Genomic DNA, 18,680 nt, shown 5'->3' with positions numbered 1-18,680 from the left:
TTTAAATTGACTTGTGGTTTTTAAATTGTGTTAAGGTTTTGATTTCCTTGAGTTTTCTGTTCTGTAAACCACCCACAGATTGCAGCTTGGGGCTGTGTACAAATAGAATAATTAATAAATAATGCTTCATCTGAAACGCTGGGGAGCCCGGACCAGTCAGTGGGAACGATACAGAGCTAGATGGACTCGTGGCCTGGATCGGTGTAAGGCAGCTTCCTGTGGCCAGACGCTTAAATCATACAAAGCCGAATCTGCTTTTTGACAGGTTCATTGAAAAAGAGGGGCAAAGTTGGGTGCAGGCCTCCTCCAATCTATCCCCAAACCAGAAAGTCTGCCAGTCCTCCTGGAAGGTATTCAGAGGACCCAGGCTGACTCTAGGGGTAGGGGTGGGGGGCAGCCCCCCAAGAGCACCTCTCTGCATGCCTCCGTTTGCAGCTCCAGCCACAGGAATCCCGGCCGTGAAGACAGGCCGTGGGTGGAGCACATGGGTTCTGTGTTCCTCCAGAGGCTGAGCAAGCTTTGGAGACTCCGCCAAGCATCCAGGCGCGTCCTGCAGCAGCAGCTGGCCCGTGAACGTTCAGGATCTCCAGGGGGGCCTCCTCCCCCTCGCCTCGGCCTGCCTGTGTCTAACCTCCCCGAGCCCTGCGATGGGGGAAATAAGGCCGAGTTTCTGCTCCTCTTCCTCTTCCTCCTCCTCCTCCTCCTCCAGGCATTTGGGTGGTCCCTGGGAGAGGAAGGCGTGACTGTGTTATGAGCGAGGTGTGTGTGTGTATAACAGGCAGGAAGAAGCCTCTTCAGCATCTAATTGCTTCCAGGTGCTTTGGGTTCTCTCTTCGGCACCTGGCAACGTTTCCAGGGGTGACCAGAAGCTGCCCCAGGACCCCTGTGGCCGTTTGGGGAGATGGCCCCGAGCAATGAGTTGCGCGCTGCCAAACGCCTGTTTTGATAGCTTCTCGGGAAGAGAGGAATAGATCTGGCTGGGCCGTGGCTTCTAGATGCTGCTGCTGCTAAAAATATAATCAATAATAGATCCCCAATTGGGAGGTAACAGTTGTCCCTTGCCAACCGCGGGTTTCCCAGTCGCAGAGTTGAGTATCCACGACCGGGAAATTGTGACAGGCCTCGCCAACCGCGACCCGAGTATCCACAGTTTGGTGAGATATATTTTTTTTAAGTTTTGGGGTTGATTTTCGGAGGTTTGGGGACAATTTCCCAGGGTCATTTCTAGGGGTCAGGGGTGGGTTTTTTTCTATTTTAAACGCTCTCTTTTTTGGTCCTTTTGCAACTGCGATTCCCCTAACTCCCCGTCTTCAGTGCTTTCCAATTGCTTCCCAACTGTGAGTTCGCCGACTGCGAGGTTTTCAGTGACTGTATTTCCACTTCTTTTCCTTTTTCGGCCCTTGTTTAGTCTTCTTCTGTAACTTTTGCTCTTGTTCACTTTCCCTCCCTCTCACTTTTTGGAGGGAAGCGCCTGCCAATCAGCTTGGTGGGCAGGGCTGTTGCTGCCCAATGGGCTTAATTCGCAATGTCACCCATGCCGTCATGTCCCCCACTCATCTTCGTCGGCCCGTGGAAAACCCAGAAAGCATCAGCCTGTGGATCGTCTGGGGTTGTTTAATTGGGAAATGGTGTTGGTGCAAAATCCACTCACGGTAGACAGCCTCGATCGGGTACTGCTGTGGGTGCTGTCCTGGCAAACCACGACACATGTCACTTTCATGGTAACTGCAGATCAAGACACCTCGTGCCGCCGTTTCCTTTCCTTCTCGGAGGGCCATCTCCCGTTTGAAATGGCCCTTAGAGGAAAGGGAACGGAGGCAGGAGTTGCTGCCTGCTGGAGCCTGACTCACCATTGCAGGCTTCGCTCCCGTGGACGGAGGCACACTGGAGACTCTCTGTAGTTCGGAGAAAGTCGGGTGGGCGCTCTTCCAAGCCTTCGATGGCAGAGGAGGGCCGGGCAGGGTGTTTGTTTCCCTGTTTCTGGCGCCAGCGTGTGTCCTGGCTTCAGAAACACATGAGTCAGTGTTTGGGATGCGCGCGTTAAAATGACACCCGCAAGCTTGCTAGAGATCTTCAGCTCAAAAGGACAGCAGTGTACAAATGACAAGTAGGGAGCTTCCTTATCAGGTCAGGAGTCTGCAGGATACTTGCCGTGAACCAGCATCTTTCTTATGCATGAACGCTAGGACATAACGGAGGAGTTCCCAGCTTCTGGACTTGCCAAAATAATCTCTCTTTAGGTCTAGTCCAGTTTCACTCTCTCGCTGCCCCATATTACTTAAAACACGGCTAGGCCACCTGTTGATATAGGAACATAGGAAGCTGCCTTATACTGAGTCAGAGCATTGGTCCGTCTAGCTCAGTATCGTCTTCACAGACTGGCAGCGGCTTCTCCAAGGCTGCAGGCAGGAGTCTCTCTCAGCCCTATCTGGGAGATGCTGCCAGGGAGGGGACTTGGAACCTAGATGCTCTTCCCAGAGCGGCTTCATCCCTTAATGGGGGATATCTTACAGTGCTCACGCATGTAGTCTCCCATTCAAATGCAAACCAGGGTGGACCCTGTTGTCCCCTTAAAGGGGACAAGTCATGCTTGTGACCACAAGACCAGCTCTCCTTCACCTCCAAGAATATGAAGAACATCTCAATTTCACAGGATCTTGTAAAAACAAAACACCACACACACAATGCATCCCGGGGCGTTGGGGAAGCAATGGGAAGCACCAGCCAAATGAAGCCTTTTGACTGAAGGAGAGCTTTTAGTTTCTTCATAATAAAAATCTTTTGCCGGAACAGCTGCTAATCTCTCTTCTGCAAAGGGTACCCTCAGCCACAGTTAAACCTTTTTGATTCCTCGGGCCAACCTTGTGAACTGAGACAACCTCCGGTCTCCGCATCCTGTCTGCCTTTCTGTGAGAGATGAAACTGGAATCTCCTGACAGCCGAGTCAGGAGGTCACGTAGACTTTTAGCATCGCAGGGAAGACGGACCTAGGGAGGCTAAAGAACATCAGCCCAAATGCACCCTCTGCAGGGTCAGCATTGAGAGACTCCTGTTCCCCAGCTGGGCTTTGTGGCGTGGCAGCCAGGACCTGCATTTTTCAGCTTAAAACCAACCAACCAAAAAAGTGCTTAGCTGCATAATGGCGGTATAACCTCCCCAGACTGTCTTTCAGGCATTCCTTTCCAGATATGCTCCCCCCCCCGCCCCCAGTGTGGATCCAGGAAGAGAGAGGCTTGTGTGATTCAGTCCGAGGAGCAGAATTGGGAGTCAGTTTAGTAAAGGCGACACTCATTTATTGTTACTGCCCTTTGACGAAAAAAACAGATGGATGTTAGGGCAAAGAATTGTACTCTGGTACCTTGCTTTCCGTATCCATGGGGAAACGCCACAGCATCGGGCAGGGAATGCCTCCGTGCGGCTCTGCATCCCGCTGTAGAGTGCCGAGGCTGGGGTTATGGGTAGGAGAAAGGCAGGCGGGAAAGGTTCGAGAGTTAGGGGCGATACATGCGATGGGGTGTCGGTCTAAGCCGGCCGAATTATCCCTCCAGTTGGCTTCCAGCGCTTCCTTGCAGACATGCATTAGGGATTGGGTTGACCATTGTTTCTTGACAATAAGCGTTCTGCGTATGCATTGCAATCTCCTTTTTCGGCGACCTTGGAAACCACCTCCTGATTGCGTGTGGGGGGTGGCGGTGGCTCAAACAAGGGCCAAGTGAGTCGATCTGATCGGCCCATTTTGAGAAGCCATCAGCTGACGAGGAAGGCCTCCGCTACTCTGCTCATTTCCTGTTTTCACGGGGGACTTCCTGTGTTTATATCCTAACTGGAAGGGTGCCATTGGGCAGCGGAGGAGAGGGAGAAATGTCGCACTCTTATTAAGAGAACTCTCTGGGATGCCTTGGATATTTATCATATTTTTATACTGCCCGATATAGCAATAGCAATAGCACTTACATTTATATACCACTCTATAGCTGGAAGCTCTCTAAGCGGTTTACAATGATTTAGCATATTGCCCCCAACATTCTGGGTACTCATTTTACCGACCTCGGAAGGATGGAAGGCTGAGTCAACCTTGAGCCCCTGGTCAGGATCGAACTTGCAACCTTCTGGTTACAGGGCGGCAGTTTTACCACTGCGCCACCATGTCCCTCTCTAGATGGCATTTTGCGGGCGGAGGGGATATGCTCGAAAGGGGTGGGAGGACAGACTGCAAAACACGCACACGTTTTCAGAAGAACCGTTTCCAGAATCTCTCCGATGCACAGAGCAAAATGGCCCTCGTTTCCCCACACTTGTCTTGTCAATAAAATAACGAATGTCTTTTCTTTGAGATGCCGTTGCGGCCGCCCTGGTGCATTATTATTATTATTTATTTGCTTTACATTTTTATTGATTTTAACAATATCTTGAAAATCTCATTACATCAAACATTAAACAAAAATGGACTTCCAGCTCACCAATCCGCGCGAATCATTAACTATACAATTAACCCTTGCTATAATAATTCAAAACATATATCCTGTACCTTACCAATTATTTATTCATTAAGTTTAGATCTGGTGGTTTGGGGAGCGGGGGTCGTAGCTCAGTGGTAGAGCATTTGCTTTGCGTGCCGAAGGTCCCTGGTTCCCTCCCTGGCAGCATCTCCAGGTAGGGCTGGGAAAGACCCCTGCCGAGAACCTTGGAAAAGCCGCTGCCAGTCAATGTAGGCAGTGCTGAGTCTGGGCCTGACTCCGCAGAAGGAAGATTCCTTGTGTTTAACTCCATCCCACAGTCTTGGCCTTTTGAAATTGCTCCCCCCATGGCTGGGCTGGCTGTGTGGCGCTGCCGTCTCCATTCTCCCCGGGCAGATCTGCCTGTTAAACACAAGGCCCTTGTAGAACTGGGAGAGGTTTCTTCTTTCTCCTGCCAAGTGGCCACAGGCAGGGAGCCCTCGGTTCCCTTCCACGGGCTCTGGATTATCTTCACTGGCTGCGAAGGGGGCGATCTGTCCCTGTGGATGGACCCAGCGACGGGCTGGAATAAATTGGATGCAGAAATTAATTTCATCACCCAGCCTTTCTCAACTGTGCATGCACTGCATTGTGTCACCTTTCAGGCCTCTGCAAGCCTTCACCCTTTGCCGATCCACTTTTCTCCTTTGCTTTCCCAATATTTAGTCGTCCTCAGTCTGGCTGCATCAGGAACGTTCTGCACAGGGGCGTAGCTATAATTGAGTGAAAGGGTTCAAAGAACCCGGGCCCCCAGCTCCTGAGGGCCCTCCAGCTCCACTCTTCCCTATTTTCTTCATTATCTCCCTCACTCGGGGGTGGGGGCTGTCAGAGAGAGGGATGAACACGAGCCCCCTCTCCCCTAGCTACGCCCCTGGTTCTGCCCAAGATATTTTTGACAGTTGGCTTTGACACCTGGGCATGTTCTTCACTCTTTTTTCTTGGACATGTCATGCCGCTTCAAATCTGATGGTTGCAAGGCTCTCTGGCTGCATTGTGCTGGAGAACACTTTTGGGTCTCTGAAATTCAAATCCCAACGCCCTCTTATTGCCCAGCAAGGCTGATACCATCCTGAGGGCATCTCTCCTGGGTGATCTCCAAGACTGCTGTTGGAAGAAGAGTGAAGTCCTCTTCTATCTCATGGTCAACCTGTCCTCTTTCCTCCTCCTCCTCCTCCTCCTCAGGATGAAGCAGTACGCCGTCCTGTGGCTGTGGATGCAGCTGGATTGGGGCGCCCTGTTGAGTCCCAGTGACCCCAACGTCTGCAGTTACTGGGAAAGGTAAGGAGCAGGGGAAGGTGGGCCTGGAAGGGGAAGGATGGGTGAGCTTGGTCCAAGAGCCCAAAGGTTGCCTCTTGAAGTGGAGCCTGTAGCAACCTTGACAGCTTCTCAAACTCGGGTCCCCAGACATTGGGTCTCCCTGCAGTGGGAGGGGCAGGGGCGGAGCCACCCTTGTGCGGACGGGTTGGAAGGACCCAGGCTGCCGCCCATTAGGGGCAGGCATCATGCCCCGGCCACTCCCCTGTGTTTGACGTCCGCCGCAGGGGGCGGAGCTTAACCACATGCCCTGCATCTGACGTCAGACCCATCGGACCCAGGGGGTGGGGCTAGGGCTGTGGCAGCCGGCTGGACCTGGGCCGCCCGCTGGCCTCCCTCTGCCCCTGGGTAGGGGAGAATTTGAGTCCACTCCTCATGCGGCAGAGAAACTCGGTTTGACGAGAGCAGAGCTCAGGGAGGCGCTCGGGAGGCAATTGCTGAAGGGCTAAAACTAGTCGAGGTTTATTTGGAGAAGCTGCAGACTTGGGCAGAAAAACCACCAGCCAGCTCATGGTGGGCAGAAGGCAAAAAAGGGCAGAGAGGACAAAGGAGGAGGGAGGGTCCTAAGAGTATCAGCTCGTCACAAGAGACTTGGAGCAGAGATTGAAATCCCTTGACAGAGATTGTAAAGGGGCAGCCCTCCCCACCCCGTAATGTCCCTAGTAGACCATAGGAATGAGGGTATGAGGGGCCGGTCGGTGCCCATGAAGCCGCCTCTCCAACCACAGCTCCCATCCTTCCTAGCCACAACTTTACAGGCATGGCAGGGAAACGCCAAGCCAGGCCAAGAACCAAATCGTTTTAGGAGGCCACAGTGGGCAGGCCTATATTGACCCTTAATTTGTGGGACCCCAAAAGAGGCGAATCAATAGCAGCTTCCCCATCCCGGTGGTTGTGGCTCCTCTCCCGGTTCCACCACTTAGCTGCCGTGAGATCTGACATGCTCTTTTCCTGTGGAGTCCTCTCCGTACTCCTTGCTGGACACATGTGCCGCCTGGCTCTGTGTCTTCAATGGATACGTGATGGTAACTGTCATGCATTCAGTGGATGCCAGTGTGGATAGCTGTGGCTCAAATGAGAGATGATTAATTTCAGTTTAAGTGTGTGTGTGTGTGTGTGTGTGTGTGTGTGTGTGTGTTAGGGTGAGGGGATGGATTCTGTTTAAATCCTGTGCATGCTTTCATGGATTGTCGAGTCCTTGGTGAACGGTTCATAACGACACCTGCAGCGAAAGATGGATGCAAAGATATTTCTTTTCACTCCCTCCCAGTTTCACCACCCCATCCAAAGAGTCGTACGTGCAGCCCTTCACCCAAGTCTTCAGGGAGCCCTGTGACGCGACGTGGCCCCTTGGGAAGACCTGCACTCAGCACAAGTAAGGGGCTTGCTCCAGGACACTCAGGACTCTTCATTCATTCATTCATTCATTCGTCATTACCGCCCTTCCAAAAATGGATCCTTCACTTGGGGTGGTGAACTGCACAAGCAGCACTCATTGCACCAGTGGGGGTGTCGGTAGAACTGAGGGGTCTCTTGCAGTCCAGGGAAATCTCGGCGGTCCTGTGAAGGGCTTTTCAGGGTGGAATAGGGGTGGGGAGAGGGGGAAAGAATGCTGCAAGGGGGGCGTGGTGGAGCAGAGCAGCATAGGAAGCTGCCTTCTACTGAGTCAGACCCTTGGTCTGTCCAGCTCAATATTGTCTACCCAGATTGGCAGCAGCTTCTCCAAGGTAGCAGGCAGGAGTCTCTCCTAGCCCAGGGAGGGGAACTTGGAACCTTCCACATGCAAGCAGGCAGGCGCTGTTCCCAGAACAACCCTACCTACCGATCGACCGATGGCTCAAATGTGTCGACTGCCCCAAATGTCTGTCTCTGGGCGGTTTACAACAACATTCACACTCCCGTTTATTATCAATAAGCCAGCATAAGAATGTGTACTATTTACGTAGGCTCTGATCCAGCAAGCCTCCTTTGCGCTTGCTTACGAAGCCCTTCAAGGACACCCTGGACCTTTTATTTAATTCTTATCCTCGAGGAAGTCAGTCAATATCTTTATTACGGCACTTGACCAGATTGCAGCCTTAGAGTACAAAGTTAATGTTCCGTGCAGTTGAAACAGCCTGTCAGATATCACAGTTACATGGTAGGTAGACATTTACCCAAATCAGGGGAGCCTTTGCCATTGCTTGACTCATCTTCTGTACAATGGCACAAAATTTAGCAACACAAGAGGTAACAAATACCGTCTTATCTGCAAGAAGAGGTTGCATAACAATCTTTTGGTTTTCCTTGTGGGTTCTCTAAAAGGGGTAAACTCCACTTGCTACGTAGAGTGCTATAAACTCTACATAGGAGCCAGATTTTTCAACTTGGTCTGATCTGCAAGAACGTTGGCGCAGCTGATAGGGTATCTTTTTATATTTCCCCTCCAACCAAGCTGATGGAAAAACATTCTAACGAGCTTAGGTGAAGTCTCTCCGATGGGTTGGACAGATTATAAAAATAACTTGTGGGAGTTAAAACTGAGGTGACCTACCAATTCTTAATACAGTTAGGGAATATACTGCTTTCTTCTTGTGGTCTTGAGGAAGTTTTAACAGCATCCTGTGACCTGTGAAGCGTGTGCTATGGTTTCAAAAAAGTGAACTAAATTCTCCCAGATGTGCACATCTTCCTTGAATCAGAGGGTTATTGCTTTCCTTTAGAATTGGAATCGGTGGGCCGAAGTAGAAATTAATATTGGAGTGTTTTTGCTGCAACAAACTAACCCAGTTATCCCTCTGGAATTTGCCTCTTGTGCAACTCCGAAACAGCTCCACAACAGCCCAGCCAAGAGAAAACAAAAGCAGAGTAAATCTGTGGCTGAAATGGACAGAATAACTTGGATGGGGGGAAAGGGCTTTCTTTGACAAGGTGCAATGTTGTCACTATTCCTTTTCAAAACAGTCCTGCGGCATTGAAAAGACAAACAGATTTATTGTAGCATTAAACCTTCATAGCTTGTCAGACACACATCAAACGTAGGATAACCCTTGATGAAATTATTTGAATGAGTTGGAGTCATAACTGTTGGGATTTTTCCAAGAAGAAGAGGAAGAAGAAGAAACAATAAATTACAAATGAAAACCTTGAAACAGTTTACAGCCACAGTCAAGTTAAAAATGCTTGTGTGAAAGAAACGAGTCTTTAGGGGTCCTTTAAAAAGTTGTCAGAGATGGGGAGGCTCTTATTTCACTAGGGGGTGCGTTCCAGAGTCTCGGGGCAGCCACGGAGAAGGCTGCTTTGTGTGTGGAAAGTGAAATTCAGTCCAGAGATGCTCTCTCCCTTGCCCCAGGGCCTGTGCTGCCTCTTGCACCAGTTAAATCCCTGCCTTAGACCCGACCCCTCTAACCCACCTCCGGCGTGGACCCTCGTGCAACCTTTTTGCACAAGCGTTGATGGATCGGTGCCAGCAGCTGGCTTCCTTCAGCCGGCAGGTCTTTGGATCCAACCCAGCCTCTTTCTTCTGCACAGCGGAAGGACACTTAAAGCAGACCACACCCAGTTGGCCAATTCCCCTTCATTGAGTTTTGAAAACCCCCAAGGCAGGACCACCCCACACATAACAGAGAAACTGTGGGGCATAACAGAAGCCACCCCCTGCCAGCCTCTGAAACTAGTGGGCTTTTTTTTTTAAAGCCGGTCATACTTTGGGCTAAGCCAGAATGTGCAGCCTCTTTTCAGGGGGAGACAAAGTCCTGCCTGTCCTGGTCCCTGATAGCCCACAGGGACCTCGGGTTAAATCCAGCGAATATGTGGACTTTCACACTCCAAGACTTACAGCAGCTAACCCTGCTGAATGTAAAAGAACGCCTTCTCCGTTATGAGTCCCGCTGCCAATTTGAGATCATCTAGGGAGGTCTGTTTGCAGTTGCCATCTGGTGGCTACTCAGAGACAGGCCTTCTCCGTTTCTGCCCGGAGGCTTTGGAATGCGTTCCCTGCTGAAAGGAGCCTCCCATCTCAGACAGCCCTTTAAAAGCCTCTAAAGGTGCATTGACACTTCCAGGCTTTTCATTAGATTGATCGAACCCATCATTGTGCTTAAATGGTTCTTAGTCTGTGTTCTGTTGTAAACGGCCCGGAGACGTGAGTTTGGGGCGGTGTATAACTATGCTATATAAATAAATAAGCCCGGAGCAGCAGCAGTTCCTGATTGTCAGAAGCTCTGCCCCCCTGCTGACTCAGACAGAAAGCAGCCACTCGGAATGCAGCAGGTACCTGGCGGTCCACAGCCCATGGGGCCCCAGTGCAGAAACCAACAAAGCCGTTCCTGCTTATAAACAAACATGCTTCAGTAAATCTGTGCTCCTGACTTGTGTGTCTCGAAGAAGCTGAAGCCGGCTTGCCCCTGGGCAGCAGCTGGTCTTTGACGCACGGGTCCCGTTTTGTGCCCATGTCTTCCAGAGTCCTGTACAAGACAGCCTATCGGCAAGGCGTGAAGGTGGACCAAAGAAGGCGCTATCGCTGCTGCCAAGGCTATTACGAGAGCACCGACGTCTGCGTCCGTAAGTCCTTCCCCGGCCCGCGCGGAAGAGAACAGGACTGTTCCCACGATCCTCAGTAGGGTAGGATGGGGACATTTCACACGATCCTCAGTAGGGTAGGATGGGGACATTTCACACGATCCTCAGTAGGGTAGGATGGGGACATTTCACACAATCCTCAGTAGGGTAGGATGGGGACATTTCACACGATCCTCAGTAGGGCAGGACCATGGTTGTTTCTGACGGAGAAGCAAGGGAGGAGGAGGAGGAAGTGGTTGAATGCGAGGCTCCTACCGGGTAGAAGGGATTTCCTTCCTTGTTCATTCAGCATTTGGGGACAGCCGCTGGGTAGGACTGAGCTCTACCAGCATGAGCCTCACACACAGTCACGACACTCCCCCAGCCTCTAACCTTGCTTCTCCCTCGCAGACGGTCAAGCAAAAATCGGGAGGGCACCCAGCACCTGAACGTGGGTAGGAGACCTGTCCAACTCTCCTGAGGATCGTGTGAGCTGTTTAAACACACCCCAGTGCTGAGGGGTGTTTGGCTTCTGGCCACTCCTTGTATGCAGCAGCACTTTTACTGCAGGAACATTGGGGGGGGGAGAATTATCTTCCCCCCTCCTCCCCCGCATGTTGTGCCCTTGGGCAACACTTGGGAATGCAGAACTGGGGATTTTACACCCCAGAATAGGCACCCAAAGTCACACCCACAAACAACCAGAAGACGGTCCCTTATGAGATATGCCAGCATGGCGTTTGGCCCAGTGCTTTGCTTTCATGCCAGACGCTGCCAGACACACAGACCCCATCTCGGTAATGTCTGGTATGCCTACCATAAAGGATATGGAGCCGATGCTGTGCACCCCGCAAGTACGCCTTGAGCCACGATCTGCTCTGGCGTTGTGCCTGGCCTGAGGCTTTGTCTTTTGAGCACAGCACGGCCAGAAAGAACCAGCTGCCTACGAGCACACTCCAGATCAGGAAAGAATATGGATCTGTTGCTGTGCAGCCCCAAACAGGCTGTCATCTTCCCCGTCCCCCCGCCCCCCAGTATCGCATGACCCAGGAGAGTGTCTCTAGGCACTCGCAGCCTGTGCGGCCCTAATGCTTCGAGAAGACGCAAAGCCGTTTTTTCTTTAAACGTACGTTTCTGTGATGACTTGTGACGCTCTTGCAACGCTCCAATTCCATTGTGGAGGGGGGAAGCAGAGGAGTGGAAGCAGTCTCCCAGTTACTGGGGATGCGCTGCCCTGAGGTCGCCGGTAGCCATCTTCCTCTCCTGGCAAGTCACGCCGCTCTGTGTCAGGTCAGGAACGGGGGACCAGCTTCAGCCTTGTCGGTATAGAGAAGCTACGGAGTCCTGTGGGTGGCGGGGGGAGGGGGGGACCAAGCAGCTAGTAAGAGGGCCCGGCAGCGGAGTGGGGTAGCTGTCAGTTCAGAGCGCCAGCCGGACCTCTGATCCTCAGGAGAGGAGAGGAGGCTGCTGCTGCTGCTGTGGCTGCAGGGAGGGGAGGGGAGGGGAGGGGAGGGGAGGAGGGTCTGGAGGAGGCCCAGGGCTTGGAGCGGGATCTCCTGGGCCTTCTGTCGAGTCACCCACAGCGGGGAGGAAATGTTGGCTCAGTTTATCAGCCAGGCAAAGTATCCTCCTCACCAGATGGCTCCTCAAGCTATGTTGGTACATTACTCGCCAGGCACCCTTTTTCACTCGCCGCAGACTGGTAGACTAGTAGGTTTCCGCAGCCCTGTTCACCCACCTGGGTTTCCTGAGGGTGCCAGAGGACAGGGTGCTCTCCGTGCAAGCAGCTTTGTTGACGGCTTCATCCCTGAAACAAGCATAGGTTACCTGCCTGCCTGCCTCCTCAGCCACTCTGTTTTTCCTCCTCTCTTGACTGCAGCCCACTGCACCCACGAGTGTGTGCACGGGAGGTGCGTGGCGCCCGACCTGTGCCAGTGCGAAGAAGGATGGCGGGGCGTGGACTGCTCCAACAGTGAGTCTCCCTTCTCCTCCTCCCTTCTTGAAAGCGCTTGCGTTTTCTCCCGCTGAAAGGATCTTGAGGGGCATGGCGGGCAGGGGAGACATGCTCCTTGTCTCTCTCAGTGCCCGTGCGGGTTTCAGAAGGCGGATTAGATGCTTCCTGGCCTCGAATCCGTCTCCATCCGCCTTCCTTTGTCCCACACAAAGCACTTGAACTCCTCCACCTCCGCCGCCCCCTTCTGGTGTGAAGAAAACGTTCCGCACCCCGAAGGCTCCTTCTGTGTCCTGCACAAGTGGCAGAGCTCACTGTGCAGTCCCTGACTAGGGGAGGCGGCTTCGCGGCCTGCAGAGATTGAGAACCAGCCAGGGAACTGGGCAGAGGGCCTGCCGGAAGCCAAGCCCCGGGGCGGAACGCCTGGAGGGTGGCAGGCAGAGAGGAAGGCAAGGCAAGGCAAGCCCACCCGAGGCTCTGCATGTCCCCGCAGTCGCCCGCTTGCTCAGCGGTCTTGAGATGACCCCCACCCCGCTTCCTTTCCTCCAGAAGGAAAGACAGAAGGTGGGCTCATCCGCGTGGAAAGGGACTGCTTCCCTCCCCTCCCCATTGCTGATCCCAGCTGGGCTTTGGGGGCGCTCCCAGAAAGGCTTGAAATGCGGCCAGTGCAAAACATCCCTCCTCCTGTCTGGGTTGTGTAGCTGTTCCCCGGTTGTGCACCATCTGCCGGTGGCGGTTTCCATCCCCCCCCCATCTCTCCCGAGAAGATTCGGGTGGCTTGAGTTAAGCTTGTCCTTCCTTGGCCGGGGCTCTGTGTCTGCTCCTGGGCTGCGTAGTTACTCTCTCCCTGGGCCTGCAGCAAAGCTGCCGTCTCCTCCTCCTCCCGCCTCTTCTCCCAGCATCAGGCAGGCCGGCTGCCCGCCCATCTCATCCACTGCCTGCTGGTGGGAGGCAGCAGGTTCCCACGCATCAAGAGGTCCCAAGGGGCCTGGATTGTATAGTGGGTCATTGCTTGGGAAATAAACACTTCTGGGGGGAGAGGAGGGGCGGGTGGAGGGGACAGGCTGCCTGCGTCAGGCGGCAGAGGGGGTTGCTTCGGGCCAGCCCCAAAGAAACAAGTGGACAGGCACCAGGTTTTCCCCAGCGATGGGTTTTCCCCACCCAAAGTTACCCCAAGATTGCCTAAGAGCGTCCCTTCACCTCTGGCATGTGGGTGTCTGCTCCGAGCGAGGAAATGACACTTACTCCCAGTGTAAGGGCGGAGGGTGGCAGGTCTGGGGTCTCGGCCCTCCCTTTCTAGTTGAGGGCAGGGCGTGGAGTGGAGGCCAGGAAACTTAGGGCCGACAAAAGGGAGGGCTTTTTCACACAGCGCGTCATCGGTCTGTGGAATTCGCCGCCACAGGATGTGGCCGTGGCCACTCGCTTGGGTGGCTTTAAAGGGGGCTTAGACAAATTGGTGGAGGGCAGTGCTATCGAGGGCTACCAGTCTTGATGGCTATAGGCCCCCTCCAACCTCCGAGGGCCGATGTTGCTCAATCCCAGTTCCAGGGGAGCCACTGCAGGAGAGAGGGCAGGCCCTCAGCTCTTGCCCGTGGGCTTCTCGGAGGCATCTGGCGGGCCACTGTGGGGAACAGGAGGCTGTTCTTCTGGAGTTTCCAGGATGAGAGGCAGAGTCTCCGGTGGGCTTCCTTTAGTTGAGGGGTTCTGTGTCTGGTGGACACCCCCAAGCAGGCCCCGGTGGCTGTCGCTCTCTCTCTCTTCCTCCCTCTGCTTCTGGGAGTCAGAGAGGTGGCCCCTCCCCTCCCCCCCCTCCCCATGCCAGGGACTGTGCCGCTTCTGGCTACCACGGCCGCTGACCCCCGCCGGTCCTCTGCACATCTCTCCCACCTTCTCTGAGTCCCCTTTGCGCCGGTGGCGACGAGGGGTGGCATCCAGAGAAACCACCCAGAATGGCAGCCGCTGAAGCTGCCGCGAAATCCGCCTTTTTGCAGGATTGTTCCGGGTCTGCCTGGTGTTCCGGTGGCCACCCGCGCCGGCTGCTGCTAGCCCTCCCGCGCCCCTAACCAGCTCTCTCCTCCCCGCAGAATGCAGCGGCCTGTCCTGGGGGCACAACTGCAGTGAGCCCTGTGGATGCCTGAATGGAGGCGCCTGCGACCGCCCGGATGGGGCCTGCACCTGCCCGCCCGGCTACCGAGGCCCCCTCTGCCGGGAGCCCTGCGCCCCAGGGACCTACGGCCAAGGTTGCCTGCTGGGCTGCCGCTGTGAGAACGGTGGTGTCTGCGACCGGGTGTCCGGGGCCTGCCTGTGCTCCCACGGATTCTCTGGGCCGCAGTGAGTAGGGGGAGAGGGAGGCCACCGGGCGGAGGGGGGGGGATGCTTTTGGCGGAAGGGGGCCGAGGGGGCGCTGTGCATCTGGACCTGGACCTGTGGCACTTGCCAGGTTACTCTGAGGGGCTTCATCCCTGGACGTGCCAGGCGGCCTCCCCTTCCGCACTGCCCCGCGGCATCATGGGATTGCAGGCGCTTCTCTGGGCCCTTGTCGGCCTGACGGTGGGGTGAGCCGAGGGCAAGGCCTGTCTCTTCGTGGGGCCGCGACTAGTTCTGATCCTGGCTGGCGGGGGAACGGGCGGGCTCGGAGGGAATACGAGCCCGCCTCGATGAGGAACCTCAGGTGCGAGCGTGAGCAGTCGGATGGTGCTGGTCATGGTTGCAAGAAAGTTTTAAAACGCTCCGTGCGTTATAGAAAAAGGATTTGCAGGCTGTTTGCAGGATGAGGAGATGAACAAGAGCGTGTGCAAAGCGAAGCATCTCTCTCTAGAATCCTGCCCAATCAGGGCATTGTGAATCCAGGAGGCGACTACTTTAAACTGGAAAAAAAGGCGATTCAGAATCCAAGCCCTGTGCGGCTTGGCTGCGGTGCTTTGTTTCGACATAGCCAGTGGACAAGGCACAGCAAAGCCAGGCCGCAAGAGGTCCTAGTCGGCATCCCTCCTCTGGAAAGGGAACGGACCTGGTTGTCTGGTCCTCCCTGCTAACTGAACAAAGAGGCTCCTTTTAAAGGTGTCAGTTCTCTTTATCGAACAGGGGGAGAGCAACTGGCCCTCTCTGTCCCCAGCACAACATCCCTCCAGTGGCAGTTGCTGGTGTCTATTTTATGTTTCATATTTAGAAACCTAAAGAGCCATATTTGTTTGTTTGTTTAAAAATAAATGTTCATTTGGGGACTTTTGTTGAAAAGCACTATATAAATATTTGTGATGGTAGGAGAGAGAGAGAGAGAGAGAGAGAGAACACAAGAACTGTTTACAAAGGAGCTCAGGCTGATCCTGCTGGCTGACACCTCAGAGACTTCAGGAAGACATTAACAAACAGGATTCCTGTGAGCTCCTGCCCAGGTGTAAAGTGTCCTGAGACAAAGGAAATCGGGGTGTGTGTGTGTCCCTGTTTGCATCAATTAAAACTGGAGGGTTCTCCAGGATGTCTCTTTGGCAGCCATTGTTTTTCCAAGGAGGCAGGCCAAGTATGAAATCATGAAATTCGCAGGAAAAGTCCTTAGTCTGTTTTTTATTTTGTTTTATTTCCCAAATTTGTAGACCGCCCCAAACCTCCATCTCTGGGCGGTTTACAAGAACATAAAACCCATTAAAAGCAGATTTAAAATGAAAACCTTAAAACAATTTTAAGCCACAGTTTTTAACCCCTCCTCCCTAGTTCCAGGAAGCTCTGCATTTTACAGTAAGGCTTTGAGCCTAGCAGAAGAGAAGAGTAGCTCTCTTTGTCTCTCGGTCCTGGCTTGGGACAGCCAGACGTTTATAAATAAGGAATCAAAAGGAGAAATAAATCCAGCCTCTGCACATAGGCGTGCAAGGCAGCCCTAATTGTACTGTTAATGTCAGGTGGCAGGTAGGCAAAGATTCCCCAGTGGGAGAGGATGGCTGAGCATCCACAGGGTGGGTTGGAAACCTCTTTTCAAAAGAGACCCCGCTGGGGAAGGAGATCAGCTTCCAGCAGGACTGAGCTAATTTAAGTTGCTAATTTAGGATCAACCCATGTTTCACTTGAGGCACAAATGACCAGGCTCAAACTACCATACTTCGGCCACATTATGTGGGGACCCAGCTCCCTTGAGAAGTCCATAATGCGGGGAAAGTGGAAGGAAAGAGAAGACGAGGACGACCAGCAACCAGGTGGATGGACTCGATGACGACGACAGTGAAGGCACCACTGAGAGACCTTCTAGGCCTAGTTGAAGACTTGAGAGATCCATCCTGGAGAGAATCTCTCTGTGTGGTCGCTAAGAGTCAACACCAGCTTGACGGCCCTTAATCAATCAGTCGTGTTAACCAGACCCCTACAGTCAGGCGGACGATGACCTCCTGCCACTTGAAGCTAGAATTGATCTAGGATGTGACGAATGGGAGTACAGATGAACACTTCAAGCAAATGATATCCAGATTTGGAAACCCACCTTTCTTAGGACTCTCATTGAGCAGCGGCGCTTCCCAGATTGCGAGCCTTAAACGGCATCGTTTTGTGGCGCCGAATTCAAGCTGCATTAGAGATCCGTTGTAAGGGGGCAAGCCTCCTGCCATGGGCAAATACGGCTGCTTTTTTTTTTTTTTTGCAACGCAGCTGCGACGTTAAAGGGCTGTGACACAGCAGTAAAATCTGAAAGAAGGCTTCGGAAATATGAACGGCACCTTCCTTACAACGCAGGGGCTGCGAGGTCAAAACACAGGCAATGTGGAAGCACATTTAATGGACCCCTTGCGACATGGTGATAGTGTGCAGTCTGGAACGTGCCAGGGTCTGTTTTTCAGCGTCGTCACAGTGGTTGCATATGTGATGTGTTGGTCAAGCTGGGGAGAGCTGATCTTGTGGTAGCAAGCATGAATTGTCCTCTTTACTAAGCAGGGTCCACTCTAGTTTGCGTTTGAATGAGAGACTACTGTAAAATATTCCCCTCAGGGGACTGGGCCGCTCTGGGAAGAGCATCTGTATGCTTGCCTGCAGAAGGTTCCAGGTCCCCTCCTTGGCAACTTCTCCAGGTAGGCCTGGGAGAGACTCCTGCCTGCAACTTTGGAGAAGCCGCTGCTGGTCTTTGTAGACCAGGCCTGCTGCATTCAAGCCCACCAGCTATTTTTGGACGACAACTCCCACAATCCCCAGCCACAGTGGCCAATAGCCGGGGATTCTGGGATTTGTAGGCCAACATCTGCAGAAGGGCCGAAGTGGAGCAGCCCTGAAGTAGACAATACTGAGCGAGCTGGACCAAGGGTCTGACTCGGTAGAAGGCGGCTTCCTACGTCCCTAAGCCAGCTGGGATTTATAGGCGGCTTCTGGTATTGAGAACTCCATCATCTGGCTTCCAGAGCAGGGAAACAGCAGCCCAAGGAATTGTCCTTTTGGGTGTTGGGGAAAGGGTCACGTCGCCTTTTCTCCCAGACCAGGTGGAGCAGGTGACCCGGCTTGGTCTCTTGCTTCTCCTCCACGTGTGGCTTGGCTCGTGTTCCCTCCAGGACAGGGGTAGGCACTGCCCACTGTTGCTGAACTACAACTCCCATCAGCCTCGGCGGCCATGTCTTGTTCCCCCTGCCTGCTGACCGAGGCTTCCTTGCTGATCTCTCTTCCAGCTGTGAGCTCCCCTGCCTCAACGACACCAACGGACTCTCGTGCCAGACCCCCTGCCCCTGTCAGAATGGGGGCATCTGCCACCCCCCAGGCACGGAAAAGTGTGTCTGTCCTCCAGGATGGATGGTAGGTTGAATGTGGGGCGGTGAGCCTTCAGCGCGGTCCAGTGGAGGAGACTTGGCTTAAAAAGCTCCAGAGCGGGAGGCCGAGTGGTTGAGAGGAGTCGAGGGACATCAGTGCTCAGGGCAGGTGGGAAGGAGCAGGATTCTGACCGGAGATGGGGTCCCAGCACCGTTCTGCATCGCTCTTCCTTTCCCCTGCAGGGTGCCATCTGCTCCGTTCGGTGCCCTGAAGGGCGCTTTGGCTCGGGCTGCCAGGGCGAGTGCCAGTGCCACAACGGAGGCCACTGCGACCGTGACACGGGCCAGTGCCGGTGTGCCGTGGGCTACATGGGAAAGCAGTGAGTAGACGGAGGGACGGGTGGGGTCTCGCGGGGGGGGGGGGGAGAGGTGCGCTCCACAGAGTGTCTGCCTGGAAGCAGTGGCCAGTCAGTGTCGGAGGACTGACGCTACCGGTTTGGGTCCTCCAGAATTCCGGGTTGTGCCCGGATTTTGGCTCCTCTACCTGACTGCTAAATTCCACCTGGATTTCCACGGATTTCCAATGTGCTGCTCGGCTTGCCCGGGTTTGACTCTGGATCCGATCACATGGGAGGGTACAAATCTGTCAAATAACCGAATCCATAAAAT

At 53.7% G+C, this 18,680-nt stretch overlaps 1 protein-coding gene and 1 long non-coding RNA gene across 7 annotated transcripts in view; one reads left to right on the top strand and one right to left on the bottom strand.

Annotated features, from left to right (window-relative positions):
• The window catches only part of PEAR1 (platelet endothelial aggregation receptor 1), a 49,923-nt gene that overhangs the window by 12,145 nt on the left and 19,098 nt on the right, over nt 1–18,680 (top strand). For 3 of the 4 annotated variants that reach the window (XM_053278011.1, XM_053278009.1, XM_053278010.1), the window contains exons 2-8: nt 5,679–5,774; nt 7,081–7,185; nt 10,252–10,352; nt 12,229–12,321; nt 14,385–14,631; nt 17,934–18,057; nt 18,255–18,391. In XM_053278011.1, coding sequence (XP_053133986.1) covers nt 5,680–5,774; nt 7,081–7,185; nt 10,252–10,352; nt 12,229–12,321; nt 14,385–14,631; nt 17,934–18,057; nt 18,255–18,391 — 902 coding nt within the window. In that variant the 5' untranslated portion in view covers nt 5,679. Of the gene's footprint in view, nt 1–5,678; nt 5,775–7,080; nt 7,186–10,251; nt 10,353–12,228; nt 12,322–13,424; nt 13,980–14,384; nt 14,632–17,933; nt 18,058–18,254; nt 18,392–18,680 lie in introns of those variants that run through there. The other variant, XM_053278012.1, reaches the window with a different exon arrangement.
• LOC128337241 (uncharacterized) lies at nt 8,764–14,890 on the bottom strand. 3 transcript variants are annotated; one of them, XR_008312217.1, is made up of 4 exons: nt 14,534–14,890; nt 11,985–12,156; nt 11,480–11,693; nt 8,764–8,873 (listed from the first exon to the last, which is right to left on the bottom strand). It is a non-coding gene; the product is annotated as an uncharacterized LOC128337241 (long non-coding RNA). The 3 variants fall into 3 exon arrangements; XR_008312216.1 differs by lacking the exon at nt 14,534–14,890 and adding an exon at nt 13,501–14,042; XR_008312215.1 differs by lacking the exon at nt 14,534–14,890 and having other exon boundaries at nt 11,985–13,471.

The sequence above is a fragment of the Hemicordylus capensis genome, chromosome 14 (assembly GCF_027244095.1).
Source record: "Hemicordylus capensis ecotype Gifberg chromosome 14, rHemCap1.1.pri, whole genome shotgun sequence".
Classification (NCBI taxonomy): Eukaryota; Metazoa; Chordata; class Lepidosauria; order Squamata; family Cordylidae; genus Hemicordylus; species Hemicordylus capensis.
This window is presented reverse-complemented; position numbering and strand designations above follow the sequence as displayed.